Consider the following 19178-nt stretch of genomic DNA (forward strand, 5'->3'; position numbering starts at 1 on the left):
AGTACCCCCCACTCACCGAGCGCCTCCTGGCGCACTCGAGGAGGAATCCTGGCGGCAACGGAGGAAATCATCAATGAGTGAACGGTCCAGCACGTCCCGAGACGGAACCCAACTCCTCTCCTCAGGACCGTAACCCTCCCAATCCACTAAGTATTGGTGACCCCGTCCCGAGAACGCATGTCCATGATCTTATGTACCTTGTAAATAGGTGCGCTCTCGACAAGGACGGGAGGGGGGAGGGAAGACGAACGGGGTGCGAAGAAAGGGCTTGACACAGGAGACATGGAAGACAGGATGGACGCGACGAAGATGTCGCGGAAGAAGCAGTCGCACAGCGACAGGATTGACGACCTGGGAGACACGGAACGGACCAATGAACCGCGGAGTCAACTTACGAGAAGCTGTCGTAAGAGGAAGGTTGCGAGTGGAAAGCCACACTCTCTGGCCGCAACAATACCTTGGACTCTTAATCCTGCGTTTATTGGCGGCTCTCACAGTCTGTGCCCTGTAACGGCAAAGTGCAAACCTCACCCTCCTCCAGGTGCGCTCACAACGTTGGACAAACGCTTGAGCGGAGGGAACGCTGGACTCGGCAAGCTGGGATGAGAACAGAGGAGGCTGGTAACCCAGACTACTCTGAAACGGAGATAACCCGGTAGCAGACGAAGGAAGCGAATTGTGAGCGTATTCTGCCCAGGGGAGCTGTTCTGCCCAAGACGCAGGGTTTCTGAAAGAAAGGCTGCGTAGTATGCGACCAATCGTCTGATTGGCCCTCTCTGCTTGACCGTTAGACTGGGGATGAAACCCGGAAGAGAGACTGACGGACGCACCAATCAAACGACAGAACTCCCTCCAAAACTGTGACGTGAATTGCGGGCCTCTGTCTGAAACGGCGTCTAACGGGAGGCCATGAATTCTGAATACATTCTCGATAATGATTTGTGCCGTCTCCTTAGCGGAAGGAAGTTTAGCGAGGGGAATGAAATGTGCCGCCTTAGAGAACCTATCGACAACCGTAAGAATCACAGTCTTCCCCGCAGACAAAGACAGACCGGTAATGAAGTCTAGGGCGATGTGAGACCATGGTCGAGAAGGAATGGGAGCGGTCTGAGACGACCGGCAGGAGGAGAGTTACCCGACTTAGTCTGCGCGCAGTCCGAACAAGCAGCCACGAAACGGCGCGTGTCACGCTCCTGAGTCGGCCACCAAAAGCGCTGGCGAATAGACGCAAGAGTGCCTCGAACACCGGGATGACCAGCTAACTTGGCAGAGTGAGCCCACTGAAGAACAGCCAGACGAGTGGAAACAGGAACGAAAAGGAGGTTACTAGGACAAGCGCGCGGCGACGCAGTGTGCGTGAGTGCTTGCTTAACCTGTCTTTCAATTCCCCAGACTGTTAACCCGACAACACGCCCATAAGGAAGAATCCCTCGGGATCAGTAGAAGCCACAGAAGAACTAAACAGACGGGATAAGGCATCAGGCTTGGTGTTCTTGCTACCCGGACGGTAAGAAATCACAAACTCGAAACGAGCGAAAAACAACGCCCAACGAGCTTGACGGGCATTAAGTCGTTTGGCAGAACGGATGTACTCAAGGTTCTTATGGTCTGTCCAAACGACAAAAGGAACGGTCGCCCCCCAACCACTGTCGCCATTCGCCTAGGGCTAAGCGGATGGCGAGCAGTTCACGGTTACCCACATCATAGTTGCGCTCAGATGGCGACAGGCGATGAGAAAAATAAGCGCAAGGATGAACCTTATCGTCAGACTGGAAGCGCTGGGATAGAATGGCTCCCACGCCTACCTCTGAAGCGTCAACCTCGACAATGAATTGTCTAGTGACGTCAGGAGTAACGAGGATAGGAGCGGACGTAAAACGTTCTTTTAGAAGATCAAAAGCTCCCTGGGCGGAACCGGACCACTTAAAACACGTCTTGACAGAAGTAAGAGCTGTGAGAGGGGCAGCAACTTGACCGAAATTACGAATGAAACGCCGATAGAAATTAGCGAAACCTAAAAAGCGCTGCAACTCGACACGTGACCTTGGAACAGGCCAATCACTGACAGCTTGGACCTTAGCGGAATCCATCTGAATGCCTTCAGCGGAAATAACGGAACCGAGAAAAGTAACGGAGGAGACATGAAAAGAGCACTTCTCAGACTTTACGTAGAGACAATTCTCTAAAAGGCGCTGTAGAACACGTCGAACGTGCTGAACATGAATCTCGAGTGACGGAGAAAAAATCAGGATATCGTCAAGATAGACAAAAACAAAGATGTTCAGCATGTCTCTCAGAACATCATTAACTAATGCCTGAAAAACAGCTGACGCATTGGCGAGACCAAACGGCAGAACCCGGTACTCAAAATGCCCTAACGGAGTGTTAAACGCCGTTTTCCACTCGTCCCCCTCTCTGATGCGCACGAGATGGTAAGCGTTACGAAGGTCCAACTTAGTAAAGCACCTGGCTCCCTGCAGAATCTCGAAGGCTGATGACATAAGGGGAAGCGGATAACGATTCTTAACCGTTATGTCATTCAGCCCTCGATAATCCACGCAGGGGCGCAGAGTACCGTCCTTCTTCTTAACAAAAAGAACCCCGCCCCGGCCGGAGAGGAAGAAGGCACTATGGTACCGGCGTCAAGAGACACAGACAAATAATCCTCGAGAGCCTTACGTTCGGGAGCCGACAGAGAGTATAGTCTACCCCGAGGAGGAGTGGTCCCCGGAAGGAGATCAATACTACAATCATACGACCGGTGAGGAGGAAGGGAGTTGGCTCGGGACCGACTGAAGACCGTGCGCAGATCATGATATTCCTCCGGCACTCCTGTCAAATCGCCAGGTTCCTCCTGAGAAGTAGGGACAGAAGAAACGGGAGGGATGGCAGACATTAAACACTTCACATGACAAGAAACGTTCCAGGATAGGATAGAATTACTAGACCAATTAATAGAAGGATTATGACATACTAGCCAGGGATGACCCAAAACAACAGGTGTAAACGGTGAACGAAAAATCAAAAAAGAAATAGTCTCACTGTGGTTACCAGATACTGTGAGGGTTAAAGGTAGTGTCTCAAATCTGATACTGGGAAGATGACTACCATCTAAGGCGAACATGGGCGTAGGCTTCTCTAACTCTCTGAAAGGAATGTCATGTTTCCGAACCCATGCTTCGTCCATGAAACAACCCTCAGCCCCAGAGTCTATCAAGGCACTACATGTAGCACCCGAACCGGTCCAGCGTAGATGGACCGACAAAGTAGTACAGGATCTTGATGGAGAGACTTGAGTAGTTGCGCTCACCTGTAGCCCTCCGCTTACAGATGAGCTCTGGCTTTTACTGGACATGAATTAACAAAATGTCCAGCAACTCCGCAATAGAGGCACAGGCGGTTGGTGATCCTCCGTTCCCTCTCCTTAGTCGAGATGCGAATCCCTCCCAGCTGCATGGGCTCAGACTCTGAGCCAGAGGAGGGAGATGGTTGCGATGCGGAGCAGGGAAACACCGTTGATGCGAGCTCTCTTCCACGAGCCCGGTGACGAAGATCTACCCGTCGTTCTATGCGGATGGCGAGAGCAATCAAAGAGTCCACATCTGAAGGAACCTCCCGGGAGAGAATCTCATCCTTAACCACTGCGTGGAGTCCCTCCAGAAAACGAGCGAGCAGCGCCGGCTCGTTCCACTCACTAGAGGCAGCAAGAGTGCGAAACTCAATAGAATAATCCGTTATGGACCGTTCACCTTGGCATAAGGAAGCCAGGGCCCTAGAAGCCTCCCTACCAAAAACTGAACGGTCAAAAACCCGAATCATCTCCTCTTTAAAGTTCTGGAACTTGTTAGAGCAATCAGCCCTTGCCTCCCAGATAGCTGTGCCCCATTCTCGAGCCCGGCCAGTAAGGAGTGAAATGACGTAAGCAACCCGAGCTCTCTCTCTAGAGTATGTGTTGGGTTGGAGAGAGAACACAATCTCACACTGCGTGAGAAAGGAGCGGCACTCAGTGGGCTGCCCGGAGTAGCAAGGTGGGTTATTAACCCTAGGTTCTGGAGGCTCGACAGGCCAGGAAGTAACAGGTGGCACGAGACGTAGACTCTGGAACTGTCCAGAGAGGTCGGAAACCTGAGCGGCCAGGTTCTCCACGGCATGGCGAGCAGCAGACAATTCCTGCTCGTGTCTGCCGAGCATGGCTCCTTGGATCTCGACGGCAGTGTAACGAGCGTCTGAAGTCGCTGGGTCCATTCCTTGGTCGGTTCCTTCTGTCATGGAGGTGAAAGAGGACCCAAAAGCGACTTGGCGAAAACAGAGTCTTTAATCCAGTAAAGTAAATACAAACAAAAAAACACAACTTTCACTCGATATGACGAGGACAAACTGGAGACTCGAACTTGAACAGCAGGTGAACAGCAGGTTGCCTCGGGAAGGCACTTGAACCAGACAGACTCAGACACCTGCTCACCACGCAGCATCTGAGGAAAACACGACACGACAGGGCGATACACAAACACAGCACGGTGAATACTAAACAAGGAACCGACAGGACAGGAACGGAACACAAAGGAAGAAATAGGGACTCTAATCAGGGGAAAGGATCGGGAACAGGTGTGGGAAGACTAAATGATTGATTAGGGGAATAGGAACAGCTGGGAGCAGGAACGGAACGATAGAGAGAAGAGAGAGCGAGAGAGTGAGAGTGGGAGGGGGAGAGAGAGGGATAGAAAGAGGGAAAGAACCTAATAAGACCAGCAGAGGGAAACGAATAGAATGGGAAGCACAGGGACAAGACAAGATAATAAATGACAAAACATGACAACACCTCCACTATTACAGTGAAATGTTTTGTCCAGGAAGTTGTCTAAAAGGGTTTACATTTGTTGTTGCCTATTTGTTTTTTGTTAGGTTTCTAAACTACTTTCCTGACATCTATAGCATTTCTTAATATTGTGCATTTCCTTTTGATGCCTCATGATTGAGTATTGCTCTGTTCAAGTAGACTGTGATTTTGCTGTGATCTGAAAAGGTGTGTTAGTGGGCTGACTGTGAACGCTCTGAGAGACTCTGGTTTGAGATCAATGATAAAGTAATCTACAGTACTACTGCCAAGGGATGAGCTGTAAGTGTATCTACCATAGGAGTCTCCTCAAAGCCTAACATTGACTATGTACAGACCCAGCATGCAACAGAGCTGCATGAGTCGCTATGTCTACGTTTTTTCTATTTTTCTCACCTCTCATACCCTTTCCCTCCCCTCTATCTCCCTTCACCTCTCTCCCCTTCTCCCTACCTTTCCCTCAGTGAGAACAGTCTGGTAGAGAGAGTGTAGCATGGGTTTCCTGTCTCATTATTGACTTGTTCTAACATGGTGGTCACTGCTATTTACACTGAACAAAAATATAAAGGCAACATGTAAAGTGTTGGTCCCCTATTTCATGAGCTGAAATAAAAGTTCACAGAAACATTTTGTTTACCTCCCTGTTAGCGAGGATTTTTACTTTCCCAAAATAATCCATCCACCTGCGGCATATCAAGAAACACATTTAACCTTTATTTAACTAGGCAAGTCAGTTAAGAACAAATTCTTATTTACAATGACAGCCTACACCAGCCAAACGCAGACGACACTGGGCCAATTGTGCCCTGCCCGGACTCCCAATCTTGGCCGGTTGTGATACAGCCTGGAATCGAACCAGTGTCTGTAGTGACACCTCAAACACTGAGATGCATTGCCTTAGATCGCTGCGCCACTCAAGAGCCAGAGTACCCCTGTGTTGGGGACAATAAAAAGCCCAACACAACACAATGCCACAGATGTCTCAAGTTTTGACGAAAAATGCAAATGGCAAGCTGACTGCAGGAATGTCCACCAGAGCTGTTGTAAGAGGATTGACTGTTCTTTCCTTTACCATAAGCCACGTATAACGTCGTTTTAGATCATTTGGCAGTACGTCCAACTGGCCTCACATCCACAGACCATGTGCAACCACACCAGCCCAGGACCTCCACATCCGGCTTCTTCACCTGCGGAATTGTCTGAGAACCCTCAACCGGACAGCTGATGAAACTGTGGGTTTGCACAAATATTTGCACAAACTGTCATAAACCCTCACCAGGGTTTTGACCTGACTGTAGTTTGGCATCGTACCTAACTTCAGTGGGCAAATGCTCACCTTCAATAGCCACTGGCATGAGGCCATTCATCTGCCACCATCACCTCATGTTGAACATGATAATATACGGCCCCATGTCGCAGGAATCTATACACAATTCGTACAAGCTGAAAATGTCCCAATTCTTCCATGGTCTGCATACTCACCTGACATGTCACCCATTGACCATGTTTGGGATGCTCTGGATCGATGTGTACGACAGCGTGTTCCAGTTCCCACCAATATCCATTAACTTCGCAAAGCCATTAAATAGGAGTGAGACAACATTTTACAGGCCACAATCAACAGCCTGATCAACTCTATGCAAAGGAGATGTGTCGAGCTTGCATGGGTTAAATGGTGGTCACACCAGATCTCTGTATATTTTGCTGACCGACATCACTGGGTATAATAGGTTGTACATTAACACCGGGTAAAGCTGAGAAATTTAGGGGGGTGACAAAAAAAATTCATTAGCGAGATGGAACTCTATTCTGAGTATGAACAAAAACCCGAGGGAAACAAGGGGAAAGGGTCGCGGGGAGGAGTGGGGATGAGTCTTGAGAGGCACAGGGGTCTACTGGGGAGGGGGTTAGGTGGAAATCAAAGAGGTTAGAGATGATTTATCCTGTGTAAGGTCTCCAAATCCTCTGAGGAGCATTGAACAGCCCTTCAAAAAGAAATATCAGCAGCTATTATAGCCAGTCAGTGCCAGTCATCAGGCCTGCATGTGAAATAAAATCCATTTATTTAATATCTGCGACGCAAGGGAATGCAGGGGCTGAACGGAGAACAGGCCCCCACAGCCCACTTAAATGCTGCTGCACATCCCATCATAGAGCAGAGGCTCCAATAGGACTCAATGTGTTGTAACAACGTAACGACCGCTTTTCTGTTTTCTTAGAGTAAGGATGTGATTGAGCATTAATATTCATTTCCCAGCATCTTTGTTTGGTGCCGCTATAAGGTAATCAGTCAATTTAATTCATTAGGCCCTAATCTATGGATTTCACATGACTGGGAATACAGATGTGCATCTGTTGTTCACAGATACTATGGGCCTCACAATGTTCCTCAGGATCTCATCACGTACGCATTCCCCATCACATGTACTTTAAATGATATTGTGAAAGTAATTTTCACTAATGCTATTGAAATTGTGAAATGATTTCAATGTCTCGAGTGCCGTTTAACGTTTTATGAAATTGATCACATTGATAGATATTAAGACAACTTGGAATAAGCCCATAATTGAAACTGTCCAGCCTATCAAATCAATTTCACTAAATTGATCTTATTTTTGTTTGCTGTCACAATTTACCACAAGGTGTAAAAAATTACCAACCTAAATTTGTAGCTAGTACTTTTTTGACCGGATACTTTTTAAAAACACTTTTTGTATTTTATTTTTAATTGAATTTCAAAACATACAATCTACCTGCAGTGAAGCCGCTCCACATTTACAATAAAGTCAGTCATCTAGCAGACATCCAGAGTGACCCACAGGAGCAACCAGGGTCAAGAGCCCTACCCTAGGGCACATCGACAGATCTCCCACCAAGTCGTATCGGTTACCCAAACTAGCGACCTTTCAGCCACCGGCCCATGCTCCCAACCGCCAGGCCCCCAACCATCTAAGATCCCCCCCCCCCCACAGTTCCCCCTCAACCATCCAAGACACTCACAGTCCCCCCTGAAAAACCACCCACCCGATGCGCCATATAAAAACAGGAAACAACAATGCAAAAACAAAAGACATCAAGGACAACAAAACAGCAAGGCGTGTGTGTGCGTGTGTGTCCGTGTGTGTGCACATGTGTGCTTTTGAATGTGAGTGTGTGTATGTGCTTGAGTGGTATCAGCCTCAGGCTAACAGGTATTGGATTTGAACAGTTCCTTTGTAGTGTAATTTAAACTTCTATTTTTTTTGTTCATTTCGTACTTTTATCTTGGACCGTCATTCTAACCCCCTCACCCAGCAACTTCACTCCCACTTGCCTCCAGTTCCACGTCCCAACACTCAGCCCATACTTTTTACTATTACTTGAGAAGTTTCTTAAGAGGGCTACTTTTATTATTACTTCAGTAAATTACAATCTCAGCAACAGATTTTCAGTAATCTACCCACCTCTGCCCAAAACAAGCATTCTCAGCATGGCTACAACAGTGGCTACCAAAGTTGAGGACTGTTGGACATTCTTGCCATTGGTACACGTAACAAGTTAATTGAAAAAATATATATATTTTTAATAACCAGTGAGCGCTGGACCTTGCGGTGAGGGGTCCTGCGGGTATACGGTAGAGGGGGTCAGTCCCAAACGGCCAGTCTGGCCCAGGTCCTGTGATCTGTCCTCCCCGTAATGAGATTAAGTGAGTAATTAGAAGCTCGTGGACAGGATGGAGAGCCCGTCCCCCAGTGGCCTGCTGCATGGTCCATCCCTGGTGTCATCATCTCCCCAGAACAGGAAGTCTAATTAAGATCTCACCCTGGGTATGACTCTGGAGGGAGGTAGGGAGGTGTGGTCCATAAAGGAGAAATAGATAGCTTTTGCCTATATATGGAGCAACTAGTTGAGTTTGCTAAGGCAGCTACAGTGGATTCGGAAAGTATTCAGAAAGTATTCAGACCCCTTGACTTTTTCCACATTTTGTTACGTTACAGCCTTATTCTAAAATTGAATAAATTAATTGTTTTGTTCATCAATCTATGTTTGCAAAGTTATTTTTTTTTAAACCCGTAAATACCTTATTTACATAAGTATTTCGACCCTTTGATATGAGACTTGAAATTGAGCTCAGGTGCATCCTGTTTCTATTGATCACCCTTGAGGTGTTTTACAACTTGATTGGAGTCCACCAATCAGGCCTTTATGATAGAGTGGCCAGACAGAAGCTACCCCATAATGACAAAGGAACAGGAATGGACCTTCCCCAAACTGTTGCCACAAAGATTGTCTAGAATTGTCTTGTGCTGACCTTGCTTCCAGAGGCAGTTTCGAACTTGGTAGTGAGTGTTGCATCCGAGGACAGATCAGGGGTCCCGTTCTGTGAGCTTGTGTGGCCTACCACTTCTCGGTTGAGCCGTTGTTGCTCCTAGACATTTCCACTTCACAATGATAGCACTTAAAGTTGACCGGGGTACTTACAGTTGAACAGAAATTTGACGAACTGACATTTTAGAAAGGTGGCATCCTATGACGGTGCCAAGTTGAAAGTCACTGAGCTCTTCAGTAAGGCCATTCTACTGCCAATGTTTGTCTATGGAGAATGCATGGCGGTGTGATCGATTTTATATACCTGTCAGCAATGGGTGTGGCTGAACTAGCCGAATAAACTAATTTGAAGGGGTGTCCACATAATGTATCTACATCAATTATCTTGTAACCCTGCACATCGACTCGGTACTAGTACCCTGTGTATAGAGCCAAGTTATCGCTACTCACTGTGTATTTATTCCTTGTGTTCTTATTTTTATATTATTTATCATTTTATTCTCTCTGCATTGTCGGCATGGTAAGTGTTTCACTGTTATTCTATACCTGTTGTTTACGAAGCATGTGACAAGTAACATTTGATTTGAAAAAGACAGCTGAGTGTCATTGTTAATGCGAACACACACCACCACAATGGCAAAATCAATGGGCCTTTAAGGGGCATCAATCTTGACAGCACAAGACCCCTGCTTGTCTCCAGCGCTGACTGGTTGGAGGTTTAGGGGGGGGTAAGGGGCTAGAATGCTAGGGAGGCAAGGCGGCTAGGGGGCCAGAGGCTAGAGGGGCAAGGGGGCTAGAAGGGCCAGGGCCATAGGGGGATAAGTAGGCTAGGAGGGATAGAGCGACCAGGGGTGCCAGGGGGCGATGGGGAGCTAGGTAGTCCAGGGGGCCAGAGGTGCTGGGGGATAAGTAGGCTAGGAGGGATAGAGAGACCAGGGGGTCCAGGAGGTGATGAGGAGCTAGGTGGTCCAGAGGGCCAGAGGTGCTGGGGGATAGGGGGATAAGTAGGCTAGGAGGGATAGAGAGACCAGGGGAGCCAGGGGGTGATGAGGAGCTAGGTGGTCCAGGGGGCCAGAGGTGCTGGGGGATAGGGGGATAAGTAGGCTAGGAGGGATAGAGAGACCAGGGGAGCCAGGGGGCGATGGGGAGCTAGGTGGTCCAGGGGGCCAGAGGTGCTGGGGGTTAGGGGGATAAGTAGGCTAGGGGGATAGAGAGACCAGGGGAGCCAGGGGTGATGAGGAGCTAGGTGGTACAGGGGGCCAGAGGTGCTGGGGGATAGGGGGATAAGTAGGCTAGGAGGGATAGAGAGACCAGGGGAGCCAGGGGGCGATGGGGAGCTAGGTGGTCCAGGGGGCCAGAGGTGCTGGGGGATAGGGGGACAAGTAGGCTAGGGGGATAGAGAGACCAGGGGGCCAGGGGGCGATGGGGAGCTAGGTGGTCCAGGGGGCCAGAAGTGCTGGGGGATAGGGGGATAAGTAGGCTAGGGGGATAGAGAGACCAGGGGAGCCAGGGGGTGATGAGGAGCTAGGTGGTCCAGGGGGCCAGAGGTGCTGGGGGATAGGGGGACAAGTAGGCTAGGGGGATAGAGAGACCAGGGGGCCAGGGGGCGATGGGGAGCTAGGTGGTCCAGGGGGCCAGAAGTGCTGGGGGATAGGGGGATAAGTAGGCTAGGGGGATAGAGAGACCAGGGGAGCCAGGGGGTGATGAGGAGCTAGGTGGTCCAGGGGGCCAGAGGTGCTGGGGGATAGGGGGATAAGTAGGCTAGGAGGGATAGAGAGACCAGGGGAGCCAGGGGGCGATGGGGAGCTAGGTGGTCCAGGGGGCCAGAGGTGCTGGGGGATAGGGGGACAAGTAGGCTAGGGGGATAGAGAGACCAGGGGGGCCAGGGGGCGATGGGGAGCTAGGTGGTCCAGGGGGCCAGAAGTGCTGGGGGATAGGGGGATAAGTAGGCTAGGGGGATAGAGAGACCAGGGGAGCCAGGGGGTGATGAGGAGCTAGGTGGTCCAGGGGGCCAGAGGTGCTGGGGGATAAGTAGGCTAGGGGGGATAGAGAGACCAGGGGGTCCAGGGGGCGATGGGGAGCTAGGTGGTCCAGGGGGCTAGAGGGGCTAGGGACAAATAGCTGGGAGATGAGCATGCCCAGTTATCTCTTTTGGCCTTTTCTCGATCAATCTCTAGAAATTAGGCTTTTCTTTTGAACATTGTGTCATTTGACAGGCGGCCAAGTTGCCCGCTGTCCTAATCTATCCTAACCCAAAACAGACAGAGGTTTCTAGGTAAAGCTGATGCAGAAGTGGGACATGGGAAATGATTGGTTTCCTGCTCTCGTTTTCTTTGTTTTGCCTTGCCTCTCGCTGTCTCTCACTCTCTCTGTCTGCCTCCCTCTCTCACTGTCTGCCTCCCCCTCTCTCTCTCTGTTTCCCTCTCTCGGGCTCTCTCTCTCTGTCTGCCTCTCTCTCTTTCTGTCTGCCTCTCTCTCTCTCTCTCTCTCTTTGTCTGCCTCGCTACCTCTCTTTGTCAGCCTCTCTCTCTCTCTCTCTCTCTCTCTCTCTCTCTCTCTCTCTTCTCTCTCTCTCTCTTTGTCTGCCTCTCTCTCTTTGTCTGCCTCTCTCTCTCTTCTCTCTCTCTCTCTCTCTCTCTCTCTCTCTCTCTCTCTCTCTCTCTCTCTCTCTCTCTCTCTCTCTCTCTCTCTCTCTTTGTCTGCCTCGCTACCTCTCTTTGTCAGCCTCTCTCTCTCTCACTTCTCTCTCTCTTTGTCTGCCTCTCTCTCTCTCTTTCTCTCTCTCGGGCTCTCTCTCTCTGTCTGCCTCTCTCTCTTTCGGTCTGCCTCTCTCTCTCTCTCTCTTTGTCTGCCTCTCTCTCTTTGTCTGCCTCTCTCTCTCTCTCTCTTTTCTCTCTCTCTCTCTCTCTCTCTCTCTCTCTCTCTCTCTCTCTCTCTCTCTCTCTCTCTCTCTCTCTTTGTCTGCCTCGCTACCTCTCTTTGTCAGCCTCTCTCTCTCTCGCTGTCTCTCACTCTCTCTGTCTGCCTCCCTCTCTCACTGTCTGCCTCCCTCTCTCTCTCTCTGTTTCCCTCTCTCGGGCTCTCTCTCTCTGTCTGCCTCTCTCTCTTTCTGTCTGTCTCTCTCTCTCTCTCTCTCTCTCTCTCTCTTTGTCTGCCTCGCTACCTCTCTTTGTCAGCCTCTCTCTCTCTCACTTCTCTCTCTCTTTGTCTGCCTCTCTCTCTCTCTTTCTCTCTCTCGGGCTCTCTCTCTCTGTCTGCCTCTCTCTCTTTCGGTCTGCCTCTCTCTCTCTCTCTCTTTGTCTGCCTCTCTCTCTTTGTCTGCCTCTCTCTCTCTCTCTCTCTCTCTCTCTCTCTCTCTCTCTCTCTCTCTCTCTCTCTCTCTCTCTCTCTCTCTCTCTCTCTTCTCTCTCTCTCTCTTTGTCTGCCTCGCTACCTCTCTTTGTCAGCCTCTCTCTCTCTCGCTGTCTCTCACTCTCTCTGTCTGCCTCCCTCTCTCACTGTCTGCCTCCCTCTCTCTCTCTCTGTTTCCCTCTCTCGGGCTCTCTCTCTCTGTCTGCCTCTCTCTCTTTCTGTCTGTCTCTCTCTCTCTCTCTCTCTCTTTGTCTGCCTCGCTACCTCTCTTTGTCAGCCTCTCTCTCTCTCTCTCTCTCTCTCTTCTCTCTCTCTCTCTTTGTCTGCCTCTCTCTCTTTGTCTGCCTCTCTCTCTCTCTCTCTCTCTCTCTCTTTTCTCTCTCTCTCTCTCTCTCTCTCTCTCTCTCTCTCTCTCTCTCTCTCTCTCTCTCTCTCTCTCTCTCTCTCTCTCTCTCTCTCTCTCTCTCTCTCTCTCTCTCTTTGTCTGCCTCGCTACCTCTCTTTGTCAGCCTCTCTCTCTCTCACTTCTCTCTCTCTTTGTCTGCCTCTCTCTCTTTGTCTGCCTCTCTCTCTCTCTTTCTCTCTCTCTCTCTCCTTGTCTGCCTCTCTCCCTCTCTCTGTCTGCCTCTCTCTCTCCTTCTGTCTCTCACTAACTGAGGCATGGAGAACCTCTCCCTCTCACAAGGCTCTTCAGAATAGAGAACCATAGCACTCGTTTTATCACACACTGTCACTACACACTGTCACACAGTATGAACACACCCCCCCCCACCCCAAAAACTTAGAGGATGTTCCCTCCCTTCATCACATTAACATCTAAGCAGATCCGTGGAGAGTGAAGGAAAGACCAGAGAGATCAAAGACGACAAAATTAAGGCCAAGTAAATGAGGATCTTGGCAAGGGCCCAGTGAATTGTATTTATTGTTTGGCAAGCTTTGCATGCTCCCACCCTCCTCCGCCTCCCCCTATACTCGCTTGTCTAGAACATACACCTCCGTTTAAGCAAACAGATTGTGTGTGTGGAGTTGTGTGTGTGTGTGTGGGGGGGGGGGGCTCTACTGTAGGGCTCTAATCACTTTTTAATTCACAGTAGTATGATAATGTGCTTGGCAGAGGGAGGCCAGGGTTAGATAGACAGGCAGACAGACAGGCAAACAGCAGAAGCCACTAGCTGCCTTCAGTCCTCTGCAAAATCAACCACCATCTCCTTAATTAAAATGAATACGCAGAGCATCAATTAGATAAACACAGGCAACAGAGAGAGAGAGAGACTGTGAAAGAAATGGAGAGAAAGAGAGATTGAAAGAGAAAGCGCAAGAGAGAGGAAAAGAGAGAAAAATAGATAAAAAATGAGAGAGAGAAAAAAGAGAGCAAAATAGAGAGAGCATAAACAAGAAACAGAATGAGAGATAAAAAAGTATTTCAGAAAATAAGACAAATACCTCCACGGCTCTCACTGTCAGCCGGCTTCACCTGGATGGGGCGAGTCATCTGGAGAAAAAACAATAGAGACAGAGAGGTTAGTCCTGGTGTGTGGAACTGTCGTCATCACAACAAGGTAACAAGCTTGAAGTGTCATGGCCCTCTCCCACACAAACAGCTGTTTCCTGATACTGATCAAAGTGCCATGGCGTATGGTGGGCACCAAGAGGGATGCAAGTTGGGTTGACACTCAGTGCTACTCACTGGAGAAAAACAAGTCCCGCACGTCTCATATTCACACGATCAGACAATCCGAATGGACTGAATGGTGCACGCTGTCGGAGGGTATGTATGTGTGTGTGGAAGCGCACACCTATGCGTGCTTGTGTGTGTGTGCATGACTAAGAGGCAGGCGAAGTGGATCCAGCCACAGAGCAGCGAGATCAATGCAGGCCTATTGATCCACAAACCCTGAGCTGAGGAGAGTGCCTGGCTGAGAAGGACTTTCTGGTTAGGAGGCTCATAGTAATCCACTAGAACCTGATAAGAATGGTCTTTTTTGGATTAGATGCTTCTGTCATCACAGACTTTATGTCACGCTTTTCCCCTGACTTTCTCCCTCCTTTTTCAATATTATTTTTCAAGCTAAACAGCTTTACCAACTTATTTGTTCTCCTGCAAACTTTCTAGAACATTCCCCGAATTACTGAGTGTTTGTTAAATTACCAGCTACATGCACCTACCGTAGTTTGCAAACAAATAAAATCCAATGATGATACAAATGAATCCTTTATATCACAAAAACACATACACCCACACAGGTACACACAAAGGCACACATACACCCACACAGGTACACACAAAGGCACACATACACCCACACAGGTACACACAAAGGCACACATACACCCACACAGGTACACACAAAGGCACACATACACCCACACAGGTACACACAAAGGCACACACACACCCACACAGGTACACACAAAGGCACACACACACCCACACAGGTACACACAAAGGCACACATACACCCACACAGGTACACACAAAGGCACACATACACCCACACAGATACACACAAAGGCACACATACACCCACACAGGTACACACAAAGGCACACATACACCCACACAGGTACACACAAAGGCACACATACACCCACACAGGTACACACAAAGGCACACATACACCCACACAGGTACACACAAAGGCACACATACACCCACACAGGTACACACACACCCACACAGGTACACACAAAGGCACACATACACCCACACAGGTACACACAAAGGCACACATACACCCACACAGGTACACACAAAGGCACACATACACCCACACAGGTACACACAAAGGCACACTGTCAGCCATCTGTAACCTGGGTCCCTCTCCGCCATCTGTAACCTGGGTCCCTCTCAGCCATCTGTAACCTGGGTCCCTCTCAGCCATCTGTAACCTGGGTCCCTCTCAGCCATCTGTAACCTGGGTCCCTCTCTGCCATCTGTAACCTGGGTCCCTGTCAGCCATCTGTAACCTGGGTCCCTGTCAGCCATCTGTAACCTGGGTCCCTGTCAGCCATCTTTAACCTGGGTCCCTGTCAGCCATCTGTAACCTGGGTCCCTGTCAGCCATCTGTAACCTGGGTCCCTCTCAGCCATCTGTAACCTGGGTCCCTCTCAGCCATCTGTAACCTGGGTCCCTCTCAGCCATCTGTAACCTGGGTCCCTCTCAGCCATCTGTAACCTGGAATGAAGCTCCTTGTTATTGCTCCACAACATGGCTTCCCTCCCAATTCCAAGTCAATTCACCAGATTATTTTTTAAAGAGTCCAAGATCACCATTTTTTTCCACTGCGATTACTTTCTCACTGATCTATTTTTTTTCTACTGTCCAATTCCCAGGCCGACAAAAGGTCCGATTTAAAGACAGGGCAGTTCTATAAAAGCATGACTTGTTCAAGGAGAAACACCATCATGGGATTTTAAAACATCTCAATAATATTAAGCTGATATATGAGGGAGAGGCCTGGGCCACATGCATTAAGTGCTAAACATATCTATTTTCACCTTGAGGAATGAAGCAACCTTGCTCAATGGAATTATTCCATACATTTACCCATGGTAAATAATAAATAGCTGGGGCTAAGTCTTTTGAAGGTTTTGGCCCATGCTAACGCTAACCCATTTACTCAATATGAACTCTGCCTTTCCGTGTAGGATCCCTGTGAGCCAGGATGAACTCACCTTAATGTTGTGGTTACACTACAAAAGGGTCTGCCTCAGGGCCGCAGGCGGGGGAACTTACTGTTGAGTGTTACAATAGTAGAGTACACAAGGTGCAATTTAGAAGCACACCCCCATCTTCATCGACCTGCAGTGGAGCAGGTTGAGAGCTTCAAGGTCCTCGGTGTCCAAATCACTAAGGACTTAAAATGGTCCACACTCTTGCAAATAGTCGCGAAGAAGGTGCGACAGCATCTCTTCCCCCTCAGGAGGCTGATAAAATGTGGCATGGTCCCTCAATTCCTCACTAAGTTATATAGCTGCACCATTGAGAGCATCTTGATTGGCTGCATCACTGCTTGGTATGGCGACTGCACCACCCTTGATCGCATGGAGCTATGGAAGGTGGTGCGGACAGCCCACTACATCACTGGGGCCAAGCTTCCTGCCATCCAGGACCTCTATTTCATGCAGTGTGAAAGGAATGCCCATGAAATTGGTAAAGACTCCAGCCACCCAAGCCATAGACTGTTCTCTCTGCATCCGCAAGCCAAGTGGTACTGGAGCAACAAGTCTGACATCAACAGGCTCCTGAACAGCTTCTATTCAAAGCCATAAGACTGATAAATAGCTAACAAAATGGCTACACAGACTATCTGCATTGACCCTTCTATTTTATTTCCACTTGTGTCTCTATACACACTCACACACTCTATGCACACTCTACACACTCACTCACACAGACTCACACTCCAACATACACACACACTTCATTTGATCACACACACAACACGCATACCCATTCATACTGACTCTACATGCAGGCACACACACTTACATAAAATCATCAGATATGCTGCTGGTAGTCGGTTTATCACATATTCCAATGCCTGGTCACCTTACCTTTATACATACAGTGTCTAACCCTACCACTCCAGTATCCCAGCACATTGTAAGTAGGGTAATGGAACTAATCCTGGAACTGACCCTGTATATATATAGCTGACTTACTTTTTTGTGTTTTTCTTATTTTTTATTTCAATTTCTTGTGTTTTTCTTCTACATTAATTGTTTATAGCACTACTAATATTGATTAGTGCATATTGTTGGGAAAGAGTAAGCAAGAAAGACATTTCACTGTACTTGTGCCTGTGACAATAAAAACTTCAAACATGAAACTTGGCATAAGCCATGGCAAAATGTGTAGAATTGCAGGCAATTTGCTTTAAAAAGGCAACAAAAAAAGTTCTGTAAATGTATTTGTTGACCTTTTGTTAATGAAATAAGTTTTTCTGCTAACAGATTTATGTATGTGTACCATTATAGTTTTTAATACCGGTGCTGAGTTAATGTGAGTTCATGTGTTTTGGCAAAATGGTAAAGCTAATAGGCTATGTTTTTGTAGATCGACTGTGGGGAATGATCTACAGCAACCAGTGTGATTGATATTGGCCAGGGTCATTTTTACTTGTTTTTTTTCTGTTCTCCAAACAGCATTTTAGAGTTTTTAAATTGTATAGAAATACACTAAATGAGTTTGAACTTTCTTAAAATGTATTGTACTCAATGCACTAAAACATCCCACATTCAAAGCATCATGATAGATTGAATATCTTACTGTGAAAAATATCCCGAAGACAAATTCAATGTTCACTGATAACTTTGGCACCTTCACAATGGCAAACTCAAATGCCAAGTAAAACCAAGATGGAGAATTGTTGTGCTTTGAAATTTGTGGTAAGAATTTTTTTAATTGAAGTTTCTACACTACTATGTATCATGGAAGTCATTTTCACTATATACAGTGCCTTCGGAAAGCATTCAGACCCCTTGACTTTTTCCACATTTTGTTATGTTACAGCCTTATTAAAAAATATATTTTAAAAAAGTTATCATCAATCTACACATAATACCCATTCATGACAATGCAAAAACAGGTTTTTAGAAATGTTTGCAAATGTATATAAAATCAGAAACTGAAATATCACATTTACATAAGTATTCAGACCCTTTACTTTCAGACCCAGTACTTTGTTGAAGCACCTTTGGAAGCAATAAGAGCATCGATACGGTATGACGCTACAAGCTTGGCACACCTGCATTTGGGGAGTTTCTCCCATTCCTCTCTGCAGATCCTCTCAAACTCTGTCAGGTTGGATGGGGAGTGTTGCTTCACAGCTATTTTCAGGTCTCTCCTGATGTTCAATTGGGTTCAAGTCCGGGCTCAGGCTGGGCCACTTAAGGACATTCAGTGACTTGTCCCGAAGCCACTCCTGCGTTGTCTTGGCTGTGTATTTAAGGCCGTTGTCCTGTTGGAAGGTGAACCATCGCCCCAGTTTGAGGTGCTGAGAGCGCTGGAGCAGGTTTTGATCAAGGATCTCTCTGTACTTTGCTCCGTTCATCTTTGCCTCGATCCTGACTAGTGTTCCAGTTCCTGCCTTTTGTCAAACTCCAAGTGGGCTGAAATATGCTTTTTACTGAGGAGTAGCTTCCATCTGGCCACTCTACCATAAAGGCCTGATTGGTGAAGTGCTGCAGAGATGGTTGTCCTTCTGGAAGGTTCTCCCATCTCCACAGAGGAACTCTAGAGCTCTGTCAGAGTGACCATTGGGTTCTTGGTCATCTCCCTGACCAAGACCCTTCTCCCCCGATTGCTCAGTTTTGCCGGGCGGTCAGCTCTAGGAAGACTCTTGGTGGTTCCAAACTTCTTCAATGTAGGCCTCTGTGTTCTTGGGACCTTCAATGCTGCAGAACATTTTGGGTACCCTTCGCCAGATCTGTGCCTTGATACAATCCTGTCTCTGAGCTCAACGGACAATTCTTTCGACCTCATGGCTTGGTTTTTACATTGACATGCACTGTCAACTGTGAGACCTTATATAGACAGTTGTGTGCCTTTACAAATCATGTCCAATCAATTGAATTTACCACAGGTGGATTCCAATCAAGTGGTAGAAACATCTCAAGGAGGTAAAAATAAAAATGTTTTCGCTTTGTCAATATGAGGTATTATGTGTAGATTGCTGAGAAA

At 47.9% G+C, this 19178-nt stretch overlaps 1 protein-coding gene across 7 annotated transcripts in view; it reads right to left on the bottom strand.

Annotated features, from left to right (window-relative positions):
* The window catches only part of LOC124037656 (CUGBP Elav-like family member 5), a 423888-nt gene that overhangs the window by 147437 nt on the left and 257273 nt on the right, over positions 1-19178 (bottom strand). For all 7 annotated transcript variants that reach the window (XM_046352589.1, XM_046352588.1, XM_046352587.1 and 4 more), the window contains exon 3: positions 13937-13985. In XM_046352589.1, the coding sequence (XP_046208545.1) occupies positions 13937-13985 (49 nt within the window). The remainder of the gene's footprint in view (positions 1-13936; positions 13986-19178) is intronic.

The sequence above is a fragment of the Oncorhynchus gorbuscha genome, linkage group LG06 (genome assembly GCF_021184085.1).
Source record: "Oncorhynchus gorbuscha isolate QuinsamMale2020 ecotype Even-year linkage group LG06, OgorEven_v1.0, whole genome shotgun sequence".
Lineage (NCBI taxonomy): Eukaryota > Metazoa > Chordata > Actinopteri > Salmoniformes > Salmonidae > Oncorhynchus > Oncorhynchus gorbuscha.